This window comes from Tasmannia lanceolata, unplaced genomic scaffold, assembly GCF_043159265.1.
Source record: "Tasmannia lanceolata isolate RefF3 unplaced genomic scaffold, GAP_Taslan_0.1 ptg000007l, whole genome shotgun sequence".
Taxonomy (NCBI): domain Eukaryota; kingdom Viridiplantae; phylum Streptophyta; class Magnoliopsida; order Canellales; family Winteraceae; genus Tasmannia; species Tasmannia lanceolata.
The window spans coordinates 19479940-19491554 of record NW_027518684.1 but is presented as its reverse complement, the minus strand read 5'-3'; the positions used below and the strand labels follow the sequence as shown (position 1 = coordinate 19491554).

The 11615-nt window shown below is 40.6% G+C and overlaps 2 protein-coding genes across 5 annotated transcripts; one reads left to right on the top strand and one right to left on the bottom strand.

The window, feature by feature from the left end:
- Positions 1 to 5026: 5026 nt before the first annotated feature.
- Positions 5027 to 6631, top strand: LOC143881119 (Heavy metal transport/detoxification superfamily protein). The gene is made up of 3 exons (XM_077384117.1): positions 5027 to 5203; positions 5289 to 5367; positions 6130 to 6631. Exons 1-3 carry the CDS (start codon positions 5198 to 5200, stop codon positions 6453 to 6455), a joined length of 411 nt encoding a protein of 136 aa, XP_077240232.1. The 5' UTR covers positions 5027 to 5197; the 3' UTR covers positions 6456 to 6631.
- Positions 6632 to 7277: 646 nt separating this feature from the next.
- Positions 7278 to 9421, bottom strand: LOC143882218 (uncharacterized). Of its 4 annotated transcripts, XR_013252136.1 has the most exons (6): positions 9281 to 9420; positions 9036 to 9185; positions 8799 to 8921; positions 7988 to 8569; positions 7712 to 7799; positions 7278 to 7636 (listed from the first exon to the last, which is right to left on the bottom strand). XR_013252136.1 is itself a non-coding variant. In XM_077385695.1 (5 exons), the coding sequence occupies exons 1-5, from the start codon at positions 9333 to 9335 to the stop codon at positions 7765 to 7767; spliced, it is 942 nt and encodes a 313-aa protein (XP_077241810.1). In that variant the 5' UTR covers positions 9336 to 9421; the 3' UTR covers positions 7649 to 7764. The 4 variants fall into 4 exon arrangements, 3 of the variants coding, with proteins under 3 accessions (XP_077241810.1, XP_077241809.1, XP_077241811.1); XM_077385695.1 differs by lacking the exon at positions 7278 to 7636 and having other exon boundaries at positions 7649 to 7799; positions 8799 to 8918; positions 9281 to 9421; XM_077385694.1 differs by lacking the exon at positions 7278 to 7636 and having other exon boundaries at positions 7649 to 7799.
- Positions 9422 to 11615: the final 2194 nt, after the last annotated feature.

The window sequence follows — 11615 nt, the reverse complement described above, 5'->3', positions numbered from 1 at the left end:
GTAAAAAAAGTAGTCAAATTACACTAGATAGGGCTGTCTAGGGAAGATGGGGGGTGTGAACTTAATATAACCCGAGCTCGGTAAGGATCGCGAGCCTGACCGAGCCGAGCCTGGTTCGAGCCCGAGCCGAGCTTTTGAGCTTAACGAGCCGAGCCGAGCCTGGCCAAGCTCGGCTCGGCTCGTTTAGACACCCATTTTGACCGGGGCCTAGAGTCCTTAAAGTAGAGTCAAGGTCTCGAAGTTGAATAAACTCCCGAAAGGGTGGGCCCAAAATAATAAAAAATAATAATAAAAAAGTTTGAGTTTTCATTAGCTTATTGCACGCATTTGTGGGTACAAATTCCTCAAAAGGTTGATAATGGTCTCAAAGAATATGCTCGCAAAATTTTAAGAGAATGGGATGGAAAATGACAAAAGACGAGACCGATTAGTGCAATAATCAGAGCATCATTATACAAATACCATCTCAGCAGAAGGGGTGTGTATCATCGAAGAAAGGATGTGCCCGTACAAGTCCCCCATTTGTGCACAAGGATAAGAAGAGAAAAAGAACATTTGCCTCCCCCATCATTCTCATCCAAGACAACCCCCTACAAGATAAAATAGTAGGCATAAATATGCTTGAGATGGCTGTCCCGGAGGAAGTAGGAGGTGTGATTTTATCACCTCCCTTTACATATTAACCGATTAGGGCTTAGAGAGCATCTCATTCGTTTTTGCAAGAGGGAGCCTCAGGGAGAAAAATTGCAGTGGGGAAGAGGAAAAAAAAGAAAAACAAAAACAAAAAAACTACCCGAACCATATATATATATATATATATATATGTACATATATAGAGAGAGAGAGAGCTAGCTGGTCTTCTCCGATCATTGCCGCCGGCCTGATTTATCCAACCCTCCTCCATCTCCACTACCCAAGCCCCTCGTCAGCCATTATCTTCCCCATCTTCAAACCCTTCTTCAACATCTGCTACCTCTAAGAATTCCATCATCAAGAACACCCATTTTTCACCTCGTTTGTCATCAAAACCCAAACCATTCATCTTCTCCGGCGGTTATCACCGGCATCATATAAATTGTCTTAAAATAATGGTGGCCAAAAGACCATATTTTGCTATCGTATGTACTAATTAATTTCCTCGAACAATACCGTATTAACTAGGCAAAGAGGCTCCGGCAGACCCACGTGCCGGAGATAGCTTAGAATTACTTGCAAATAGCTCAAAATGTTAAAAAACGTAGTCATTTTTGTGGAGGCAAGAATAATCCTAAAAAATTAGGCCCTCAATTTTTTTGTCCTCGTAGGGAAACTAGTGACTCAGTCGTTTTTAGCAAAACGGGTTCTGGTTATGGTAGCGGCCCACTGTCTACTATATAGTCACACAAAACAAAAGTCGGGCTGTTACGTGTGTGGCTACACTACCGTTTTAGTCCAGCAAATAAAAGAATCGTGGGTGGTTAAAAGTAGCATAAAGAGTCCTAATTTATAGGGAAGTTGTTATCAGGTGTTGAGTCATGGTTGTTATGCTAAATTTTAGCCTGTTAATGTGTATGTGAACGTTGTAGCAGATTTCTATTTAAGAAATAATGAATAGGTGGAAGGGATCATCGTTTGAGGCCTGGTTTCCTCTGTTAAACCAATACTGTTCTTTACCAAATTCTTGGTGTTCATCATAGGTACGGGAAAGAAACAGAGAGATAACCCCCTGTACGTACCACGGGCTTTCATAGTAATTCTACTTGGGCTGTGGATTCTACGTTAACTTGATGTCAAATGGTGGGCATCACCCTATACTTGGGCTCAAGGGGAGAACATGAAACCTAGGCAAAATAGTGGGCCCCCACTCTATCAAAACATATCACGCCATCACTACCGGTGCAAGTCGGGTCGGGCTGTGAATTTGGGCAACCCGGCCTTAGTGAAACCCGACATTTTTTATGAACTTATTTTATAAGCTTAAAAACACGGGTCTGGTCGGGTTGAACCATAGTTAGCAAAACTCCGTTTTAAAAGGCATTTAAAAAAAAAAAAAAAGTGTTTTATTGGTGTGCCATTTAAAACTCCGTTAAAATACAATGAATACAACTCCGTCTTTTTAGGCAAACGTTTTAAACACGTTTGAAATGCGTTTTAAACATTTTAAACACATCTTTTTGGCCAACTTTCCAATTTTACCCCAGCATATTTTGCAAATGACAAAATTCTAAACTCATTTTCTTGTGTTTCTGTTTTTTTTTTTATACGTTTTTTTGAACAACTACCGTATGAAACTCGAATTTTTGTCGTCCCGTGTTTTTTGCCGAATCACGTTTCACTAACTATGGGTTGAACTCTGGTCTAGTCGGGTTCGAGTTGGACAAAAAGGGTTTTTTTTTTTGCTACGTTTGTTTGAACAACTACCGTATGAAACTCGAATTTTTGTCGTCCCATGTTTTTTGCCGAATCACGTTTCACTAACTATGGGTTGAACTCTGGTCTAGTCGGGTTCGAGTTGGACAAAAAGGGTTTTTTTTTTTGCTACGTTTGTTTGAACAACTACCGTATGAAACTCGAATTTTTGTCGTCCCATGTTTTTTGCCGAATCACGTTTCACTAACTATGGGTTGAACTCTGGTCTAGTCGGGTTCGAGTTGGACAAAAAGGGTTCCTCGGGTCGGGTTGGGTCGGGTTGAACTTCGTCGGGATGGAAATTGGGCCAGGTCGGGTCGGGTCAGGGTTCAAGTTGGAAAAAAGGGTTCCTCGGGTCGGGTCGGGTTGAGTTGCACCCCTAGCCATCACGGGTAGTGTGGCCTTTTAAAAGTTAACTTTCATCTTTTCACATTTTGGGCTTTATATGGTTAAAATATTTCTGTACAACCATATTTGGATTGCAGGAATTTTTTGGGAAAATTTTGGAAAATAAAAACTATTTCAGAATTAGCTGATTTTCCATTATTTTATTGCACATGAAAATAGGTAATTTCAGCCACTGCAGTTCAAGCTTTATTTAGAAGTACCATCAATATACTATGAGATTTTATCTGCTGCTAGGGCCGGCAACAGGGTAGGGCCGGATGTTGCATTCCCCGTCCTGCCCCGCGGGGAATATCTAATTCCCATCCCCACCCCGTACAAAAAAAATCCTCACCTCAAAAAAGCTTTTTAATGCCCATAAAAAGAAAAAGACAAGCCGTGTTTGTGCACTTATCAATATATGGTAGTGCCAATATCACTAGCCTAAAAGAAATATTTACTGTTAACAAAAAAATACTAAAACAATAATTACTAAAATAAGAGGATATTGATAATGGCTTGCATATTTAAAACGGGGCGGGCCGTGTCCATCTCCATCCCTATTCCCACCCCGTCCCTGTTACGGGGAATTTTTTAGGTTCCCGTCCCCGCTCCAAGCTGGGGAATCTCCGCCCTGTGCGGGGCGGGGCGGGTCCCAGTTTTCATGGGTGAAATTGCCAACCCTATATGCTGTGTGCGAGAAGCTCAGTATTTTCCAAAGAATACATTGGGTCTCCCTTCTTAGGATGATCTAAGCCGTTCATTTGTTGGTCCACAACATAGACAGCTTGTACCCCGAAAATCATTTCCATAGGGTGATCTTAACCCACTGATCTGAAGAGGAGAAGCAAATTGTATAAATCTCCATAGATTGGAGTGTTAGGATCATCCTATAGAGATGATTTATCGGGTACAACCTATTTACGTTGTGACCCAACAAATGAACGGTTTGGATCATCTTATGTTGTGGGCTTCGCTATACTTTTTTGAAATTTACTGGACTGCAGGAGTACACACCATATAAAGTCTCATATATAATATAACTATATCCCTATGAATAAGCTGTAACAATACTATTTTCCTCTAAACTGTGGAAGTAAATCTTTTTCCTAGGATTTTTCTTTTTTGATTCTCTTCTTGTACTTGTTGGCGTTTTATTGTGTGGCCCACATTGGTGGGGTTCACTATAGAAAGAGATGTTGGTTTTCTTTTCACATTGTGTTGTATTAAGAAAGGGAATCTTAAGAAATAAGTCTCAAGTGTTTTGAAACTCTAAAATACATGAGTCTTTCAAGTGTGGAAGGACACAAACTCTTGTGATCCCAAATCTATATATATGTGTGTTTAGTTTGATGGGAACACACACATACGTATAGCAAAAGTTCCATCTAAAGAGAGGGTCCCTGATATGAGAGGAAAAGAGTATTTGGATTCCATCGATTAATGAGCCTTAAGGTCTTCTAAAGATTAGAAGATCTCTCTTGTTTGAGCGCGCAGAGGACATCGTAGTTCGGTTTCGTGATTCGTGAAAGCTCAAGGGATTTGTTGTCTTCAATTCTAATAGCCATGGTCGGAGGTATGTTCCACAGTTAGTTTCAAATTAAATAAAGTGTAACAGTACTGTGTTGGGTTAGAGACTTAGAGGCTAGGTTTTATGTGCCCAGGTTTCTAGATAAATTATTCCGAGGAAAAATTTTGGGGAAATGTTATCAACACAACCTCATCTTGATATTTGCACAATCCCAGCTTTAGTTTTTTCATTAATTGGCTCGTGAGGGCTTTTCAGGAAATGTAATAACCTTTTGACAACTTTTTAAACACTAAAAGACAAGATGGATTAGTAAAACTATCAAAAAAGGGTTGTGCTGATATCATTTCCTAAATTTTGGGGTGGGAAATATTTTTCTGGCAATCCAAATAGGGCCTACATGACATGTATTGTGGCACTAATTTGGTCGCCCTTACACTCGTTACAAAGTACTAAGAGGCTAGAAATTACACTCTTTTTTTCATTTACTGTACCTCTTTTGCTAGACATTGGCAGCCTTCCAGTTCAATTTCTATCCTCTTGCTCTTACTTTTGAGTTTTTTTTTCTCTTTACTTTGCCAGCCTTCTTCTGGAATTTCTACCCTTTAACCATACATTTCTTTTTCTGAGGCAGTGGGAAAAAAAGTGCCTTTGCGGTGCTTAAAGTATCCCTTTCCCACTGCACGCCTTAAACTTTTCTCTCCTCCCTTCTCCTTTCAAATTTCAAAACCAAACGCTCCAAAGTTTCCCACATTTTCTCACTAGACAATATCCGTTTAAACCACTTTAAAATCTAACCCTTAGATATTCTTTTCTATATATAAGCTTCTTGGGAGCTCTTACTCCTGCACTTATCTTCAACATTGACCCATTTTCTCTCTCATTTTCCCCTAAAACATGTCGGTAAGTATGTTTTTGGTAGTGATTAAAGGTAATGAAGGATCTTTTTTTTTTCCTGCAAATGATGCATACTACGCGTTGGCTGCAGGTGGTGGAGGTGAGAGTTCATAACTTGGATTGCGAAGGCTGCGCTTCGAAGATACAGAAAGCACTCTTCAAGCTCAAAGGTATGTTGATTATATGAAATAATCTTAATTTGTATTTAACAAGTTCTTTAATCCTAAGCATTGAGGCCACTTTTGACTGCCTTGAAAAAATATTCCATGGAATTTTATTTTATCAAGTGCTAGAGAGAGGGCTAGGGAGGGTGGGAGATGAAGAGAGTTGAGATAGCATGAGCAGGGGAAAAATAAAATGTATTTTTTTCTTAATGTTTTTCTTTTCCTTGTATTTCAGCCTATTCTCACCCTCTCCTCACTCATGCTTCCCCTAGTTTTTCCATCTGCCACCCCTTCCCTGAATGGCCCCCTCTCACTACTTTCAAAATACAATTTCATGGAAGAAAATTCATGGTTGCCAAACATGGCCTTCTATCTTAAATCATACACTAGCGGATGGGAAGATAAACCTAGATTAGATAAAAACAATACTTGTATTAAATTTAGATAATAATCTACATAATATATAATAAGATTACTTGGGTACCCCAGAGATATTTAAAACCTATAAATGTAATTGTTTAGCTATTAAGTACCTTTTAAATGTAAACTTCTTTTTAGCTAATAAATTTCGTTCAGCATAGCAGTTAAATACCTTGTAGATGTAAATTTCTTTATAGCTATTAAATACCATAAAATTTTAACCTCTTAGGTATTTCTATCTCACTAAAATTTAATCGTAAAAATAAATATTCAGATGAATAATATTAGCGCACAGCGTGTGTAGTTTTCTTGTCACTAATAAAAACCCGTTCTCACCGAAATTTGCAGGGGTGGAGGAGATAGACATTGATATGGACACGCAGAAGGTCACGGTAAGAGGGCGTGCGGTGGAGGAGAAGAAGGTACTTAAGACGGTAAGACGTACGGGCAAAGCAGCTGAGCCGTGGCCTTTTCCAGCATACTCCCATTATTCCTCATTTTATAAGTTTCCAACTCACATTACCAATCACTATTACGAAAGGACTAGCGAAGGTGCCGCCAGCGTTCACACTTTCTTCCATACTCCGGCAGCCTATTCAGTGGCCATGGCATCAGATGAGGCCGTGGCGTCTCTATTCAGCGATGAAAATCCACATGCATGTGCCATAATGTAACCCTAATTGTGTTTAATTGAATTTTATTTTTTTATTATATATAAATATATGGATATGTTATTTTGATATTTTGTTGTGTGCATCCCTTGCTGCACAGTACTTGCATTGTGCAGGATTATGCTGTAAGGTTGTTTTGGTAATTTAAAGGAAATAAGAGGTTTTCTTTTTGTGGTTAATGCAAAGTATAAGTTGGTTTTAATTATCCACGTTTGATGACCCACAATGTGTGGGGAAACTAAACGAAGAAACGCTTGTGCCAAGATTGTCCTATCCAACTCCAAGTGATGTTGTGAACTACTAGGGGTGCAACTCCGGCGGGGTTGGTTTGGGAAAAGTTGAGGCCAACCCTAGCCCAACCCCCTCAACCCTAACTTGACCCAAGCCGAGCTTTGTGTCGAGGATGGCCAACCCTAACTCAACTCACCTCTGAATTTCTCTACGCTTGCCCGACCTATCTAAACTGTTTTTTAATAAAAAATCGGATGTAGCTGGAGTTTTAGTGTTATTTAATCATTTATATACGTCAACACGTGTGGCACTTCTTTTTTGGATTGGCCTTACACATGGACTTTTAATATCAAGGAGTCGATGAGTTTCCCGACACTCCCCCTCACGTGTAGCCCCTCTTTTTGGGTTAGCCTTATACGTAGCTCAAATCCTACGACACCGTGTGGCCCCTCTTTTTTGGGTTGGCATTATAAGACTTTTGATATCAAGGAATTGTGAGTTTTGAACCCAAATCCTATAGCTATGATACCATGTGAAATAACCAAGTTACTCAAGAAGCTTGTTCGTTTGACAGTAGCCCTAGTATTTTGAAAATCAAGGTAAAGGGGTACTTTTTTGTCATAAAAAATACATCCTTGGAAACATAAACAGAGGGTAATAGGGTACATCCCTAATACATTTAATTTGTTGAACCAGGAAATGGCCTTGCGAATCCCTTGACACAGAGGTAAGGTAAGATTTACATATGATCCAAACCATTATAAGGTTTTTATATAATACTAGCATTCTTGGCGCATGCTATATATGCACCACACCCCTCCATAAGATGAGGTGTCAAGTTGTCAACTAGTGGGCGCCTCACCCAATGCATGGGCTTGGGTGAGGATCGTGGGACCCACCTCATCAAAACCAGTTTTGCACTGGTTTTCAAAAGCCACACACAAACAAGCCATTTATTTTCAAAATACCGCATCAAATCAAGTCTCATTTATTTACTGATTTTCAAAAGCCACACACAAACAAGCCATGAAACTATATACAAAATTAAACAACAGAGCAGATTAATCTTCAGCTATTTACTTCAATCTTTCTTTTCACTCCCCCCGCAAGCGTCCTCTGCACAAAAAACAAAGACCTTACATCACAAAACAAAAATAATAGATCCAAAGGCTAACAACATTTGACTTTTAATTATTTCACTCTATCTACTGGGCCGTGGGCCGTGCAGTCAATGAACATAGCCACGTAAACGGTGGAGATGCTTCGATTAGATTAAAAAAAAACAAATCGAAACCCGTGCTTACCACGTGACTCCCCTCCTTTACCAAACAGCGACCCAACGGCTCTAATCAAGCCCACCAACCCACCTCCGGGACTCGGACTGCCGGAGACCTTCACCGTCGGCTGATCTGACGCATTTTCAGGCGTGTCATCTCTCCTCTTACGAATAGCATCTAAAATAACATCCGAAAGCGCCCTATCTCCATCCCCAGGCCTCAACTTTTCCGCTACAAACTCCTTCACCGAAACTCCCGTATCGGACCTCTTCACACCCCCTTCCGTTTCCACCACCTTTACTTCCTCATACGGATCCTTATCGGATTCTGTCGGATCTTCTGTCGGGCCGTAGCCGAGTTTAGAAGCGACTATGTTTTTCGCGGAAATGGCTTTGCCGGCGATTGCTGACGTGGCGGAAGTGAGCTTTTCAGTGTAGGTGCTGCTCTGTTGCTGGGTTGGGACATGTTGAGGATTTTCTGGAAAGGTGTTGGTTTTAGTGGAAGATGAGAATTGGTAGTGGATTTCCGTAGAGGGTTTGTCCGAGTCCGAGAGATTCATGGTTTTGAAAGTGGGGAGAAGGGGGTCCACTCCAGCTTCGTTCCCACCACCTGTCACACCCGCGGTGCATGTTAGTCATATCCAAGGCACCGGGCTAATTTGCACCGTATACATTGGCGCACGGTAGAATTCTATTCATTTATGAAGGCCTAAAAAAGGAGTCAGCATAATCCGATTATTATTTACTATACAGTTGAAATTTACGTTGCATGTTAATAATATATATAGTAGCAAAATGCGGCGCACGTTAGCACAAATCCTTGCAGTAAACACTGTTACCTGTTGGTATAGGTTCGGCGACTTTGGTCTGATAATTTGGGTCTTGCCCGACGGGAGGTGAATTTACGAAAATATCCCTAGATTGCTCTGGAATTTCCACTCCACCCTCAAAGTTCCCAGCTGCTGCAGATTCATAAACCACAGATTAAAAGGATAAATATGTAGTTTTAGCTTTATGTCACTGAAAATGACGAAAATAACCTTCCTCAATGGTTGTAGACACTGAAAATTACGTACTTAGTGGGGCTCCGTCACCACCTTCCCTTTCTTCTTCTTCTCCTCCTTCTCCTTCCTCATGACGCTTCTTCACGAGTGTATTTTTTATCTTCTTCGCTTTATCCTTCACCTTTTTTAAAACCGACTTTTTCTCTTCTCCCTCGTCTGTAGCTACATAAAAAAACAAAAAAAAAAACAATCACATTAGAGGAAGAATTTCTCGAATTACACAAATGCCCTTTACAAACGTAGTTTCTCAGCGATACCATGATGGCCTTCATCGTAAGTATGGGGCTGTCTTCCGGCCATTTGAGTATCCATCACAAAAAAAACAGAACTGTTCGAGGGTCTCCTTGAGAGACGAGATTTGCAGAAGGTTTTAACAAGGGAAACGGATTTTGCCACCTTTGCAACGAAACAATAAATATCGGGACGACACGTGGTTCTCGTACTTAGACAAGTGTCGTTAAATCTTGGAGAGGAGAGATGTGCTGTCTTGGAAGCCAAATCGGTTGATTTCTATCTTAAAGATGAACTTTTAACTGTTTTTACTGAAGTTGGCTGGTTTTGACGCTTACCCCCACAAATATTTGATATTGACACCCCCTTGAGTCATTCAGGAATGGAAGAGGGGGTTTTTGCAAAAGAAGTCTTCTACTTTGCTTTATTTGCAAAAAGAGTTCTAGTTTCCCAATTTGCAATTTTGAGTCATCACGGTTCAATTAATTTTGCAAATCAAGTCGAGCCATCAATTTGTGAACAAAATACCCATGACAGCCGGTTATATGTTTTGAAACAAGGGTGTGGGGATATCATTTTTATACGAGATTTTATATGGTGGCCGACCTTTACATAAAGGTCGGAGAGAGAAAACATCCCCTCCCTTGATTTTAAATCCATCAAAAACACCCTTTTTTACTTTTCTTTGGATCTAAAATCAAGGTGCATGCCAGGTTTTCTATCTCTCTCTCTGCCCTTGTGATTTCCCAGTCGGCCACCATATAATTTTTCTTTTTATACATAGTGCCATTCCTTACCTATGACATGCACAGGTGTTAAAAAGATGGGCTAGCCCATCAAAACTTGCCGTGTAAAATTGTGGGCCCCACCATATACATAGGCTTGGGTGGAGACAGTGGGACCTATCCCAGCAAAGACAAATTGGTAGCCCCACCCAATGTATGGGTTTGAGATGAGTTGGTGGGTCCCACAAAATCAAAACATATCACGTAGGCATTTTGGTCTTTTCACAAGGTGATTTTTCACTTAAACGTGATGACTTTATTTGCAAATGTCGAACTCCAAGACTGTTTTTGCTAGGGCTGCAACTTGAGCCAGGTTTTACCCGACCCGAAAATAGCCTGAGTTGGGTTCAGGTTTCATGGGTTTCTGGTCGAGCCGGGTTGAGCATTCAAAAGCCCGCATGAATCTCGGGTCGAGCCGGGTTTGAAGGGGCCCGACCCGACCCGACCCGAGTTACATAAGTTATAGTATGTGCATTTTTTTCTATTGTTAGTTAAAAGTTAAAAGTGAAAACCCACGCACCCACTGTTATTGTATGTGAGTGTAATTTCTGCTTCTATGAGTTGAATTGATTCAAGTGTTTGATTCAGCATTGTTTGATTGTATTTACAACATTGTTTGATTACAGCATTGTTTGATTCAAGTGTAATGTGAGTGTAATTACATCATTGTTTGATTCAAGTGTAATGTGAGTGTAATTACATCATTGTTTGATTCAAGTGTAATGTGAGTGTAATTACATCATTGTTTGATTCAAGTGTAATGTGAGTTTAATTTCTGCTTTTATGAGTTGAGTTGCCTTGCCAAACAAGAATTTTTCTTAAAAAATTGCGTATAACCCAAAACCCGACCCGCCCGACCCGAGTTGCAGCCCTAGTTTTTGCAAGAAAAGCAAAGTAGAGAACTTCTTTTGCAACAGGGTATTACTAGCGTCCATGGCAAAAAGGGATTTCGGGGCTGGTCCGTCGCATGTCAGGCCAGCCACCTAGTGAATGGAGACAAAAGCTGTTGTCTCCATTCACGAGGTGGCTGGTCTGACATGCGAGAGACCAGCTGCGAAATGCCTTTTGCAATGCACCCTAGCAAATCCCTTATATTTTTCTTTGGACACCGATGGAAATGACAAAATTGCCCTCTGGTGAACGGGCATGACTAGAAAGGCGGACCCCAGTTCTTGTTGCTGTGTCAATATGGCGCTAGAAGAGAGGCGGGCAAATATCTATTGCATTAAAGTAGGGCCCGCCTACCGTATTATGGATCACATCTTTGATCGATCTAAACCGTTCATTTTGGAGGCGTCGATTTAGATCTATTTTGGCCAAAAGATCAAGCCAATCTTGAGTCATATCGTTTATCTTTGTCATTGGATGTGAATCATTGGCTCTACGTAGTTTTTGGCTATATTCAATAAAAAAAACAAGGGAAGTTATATTTACGCCCCTTTTCATCACCAGGGACACGCAGCGTCAGTGTATCAATGGCAAAAAGGGGGCTCATGTACTTTATGTCAGAAAAATTAGAGGCTTTGATTGCAAAGTACACTGGCAAATGGGTGTCTTGGTGATAAAAGGGGCGTAA

Excerpts from the sequence above, each read along its gene's own strand:
- LOC143881119 (XM_077384117.1), top strand. Across the intron at positions 5,368-6,129 it reads AGCACTCTTCAAGCTCAAAG|GGGTGGAGGAGATAGACATT; the intron begins GTATGTTGATTA and ends CGAAATTTGCAG.
- LOC143882218 (XM_077385694.1), bottom strand. The coding sequence starts at position 9,335 with ATGGATACTCAAATGGCCGGAAGACAGCCCCATACTTACGATGAAGGC. Across the intron at positions 8,570-8,798 it reads CGCCGAACCTATACCAACAG|GTGGTGGGAACGAAGCTGGA; the intron begins GTAACAGTGTTT and ends CGGGTGTGACAG. Across the intron at positions 7,800-7,987 it reads TAAAGGAGGGGAGTCACGTG|AGGACGCTTGCGGGGGGAGT; the intron begins GTAAGCACGGGT and ends TTTTTTGTGCAG.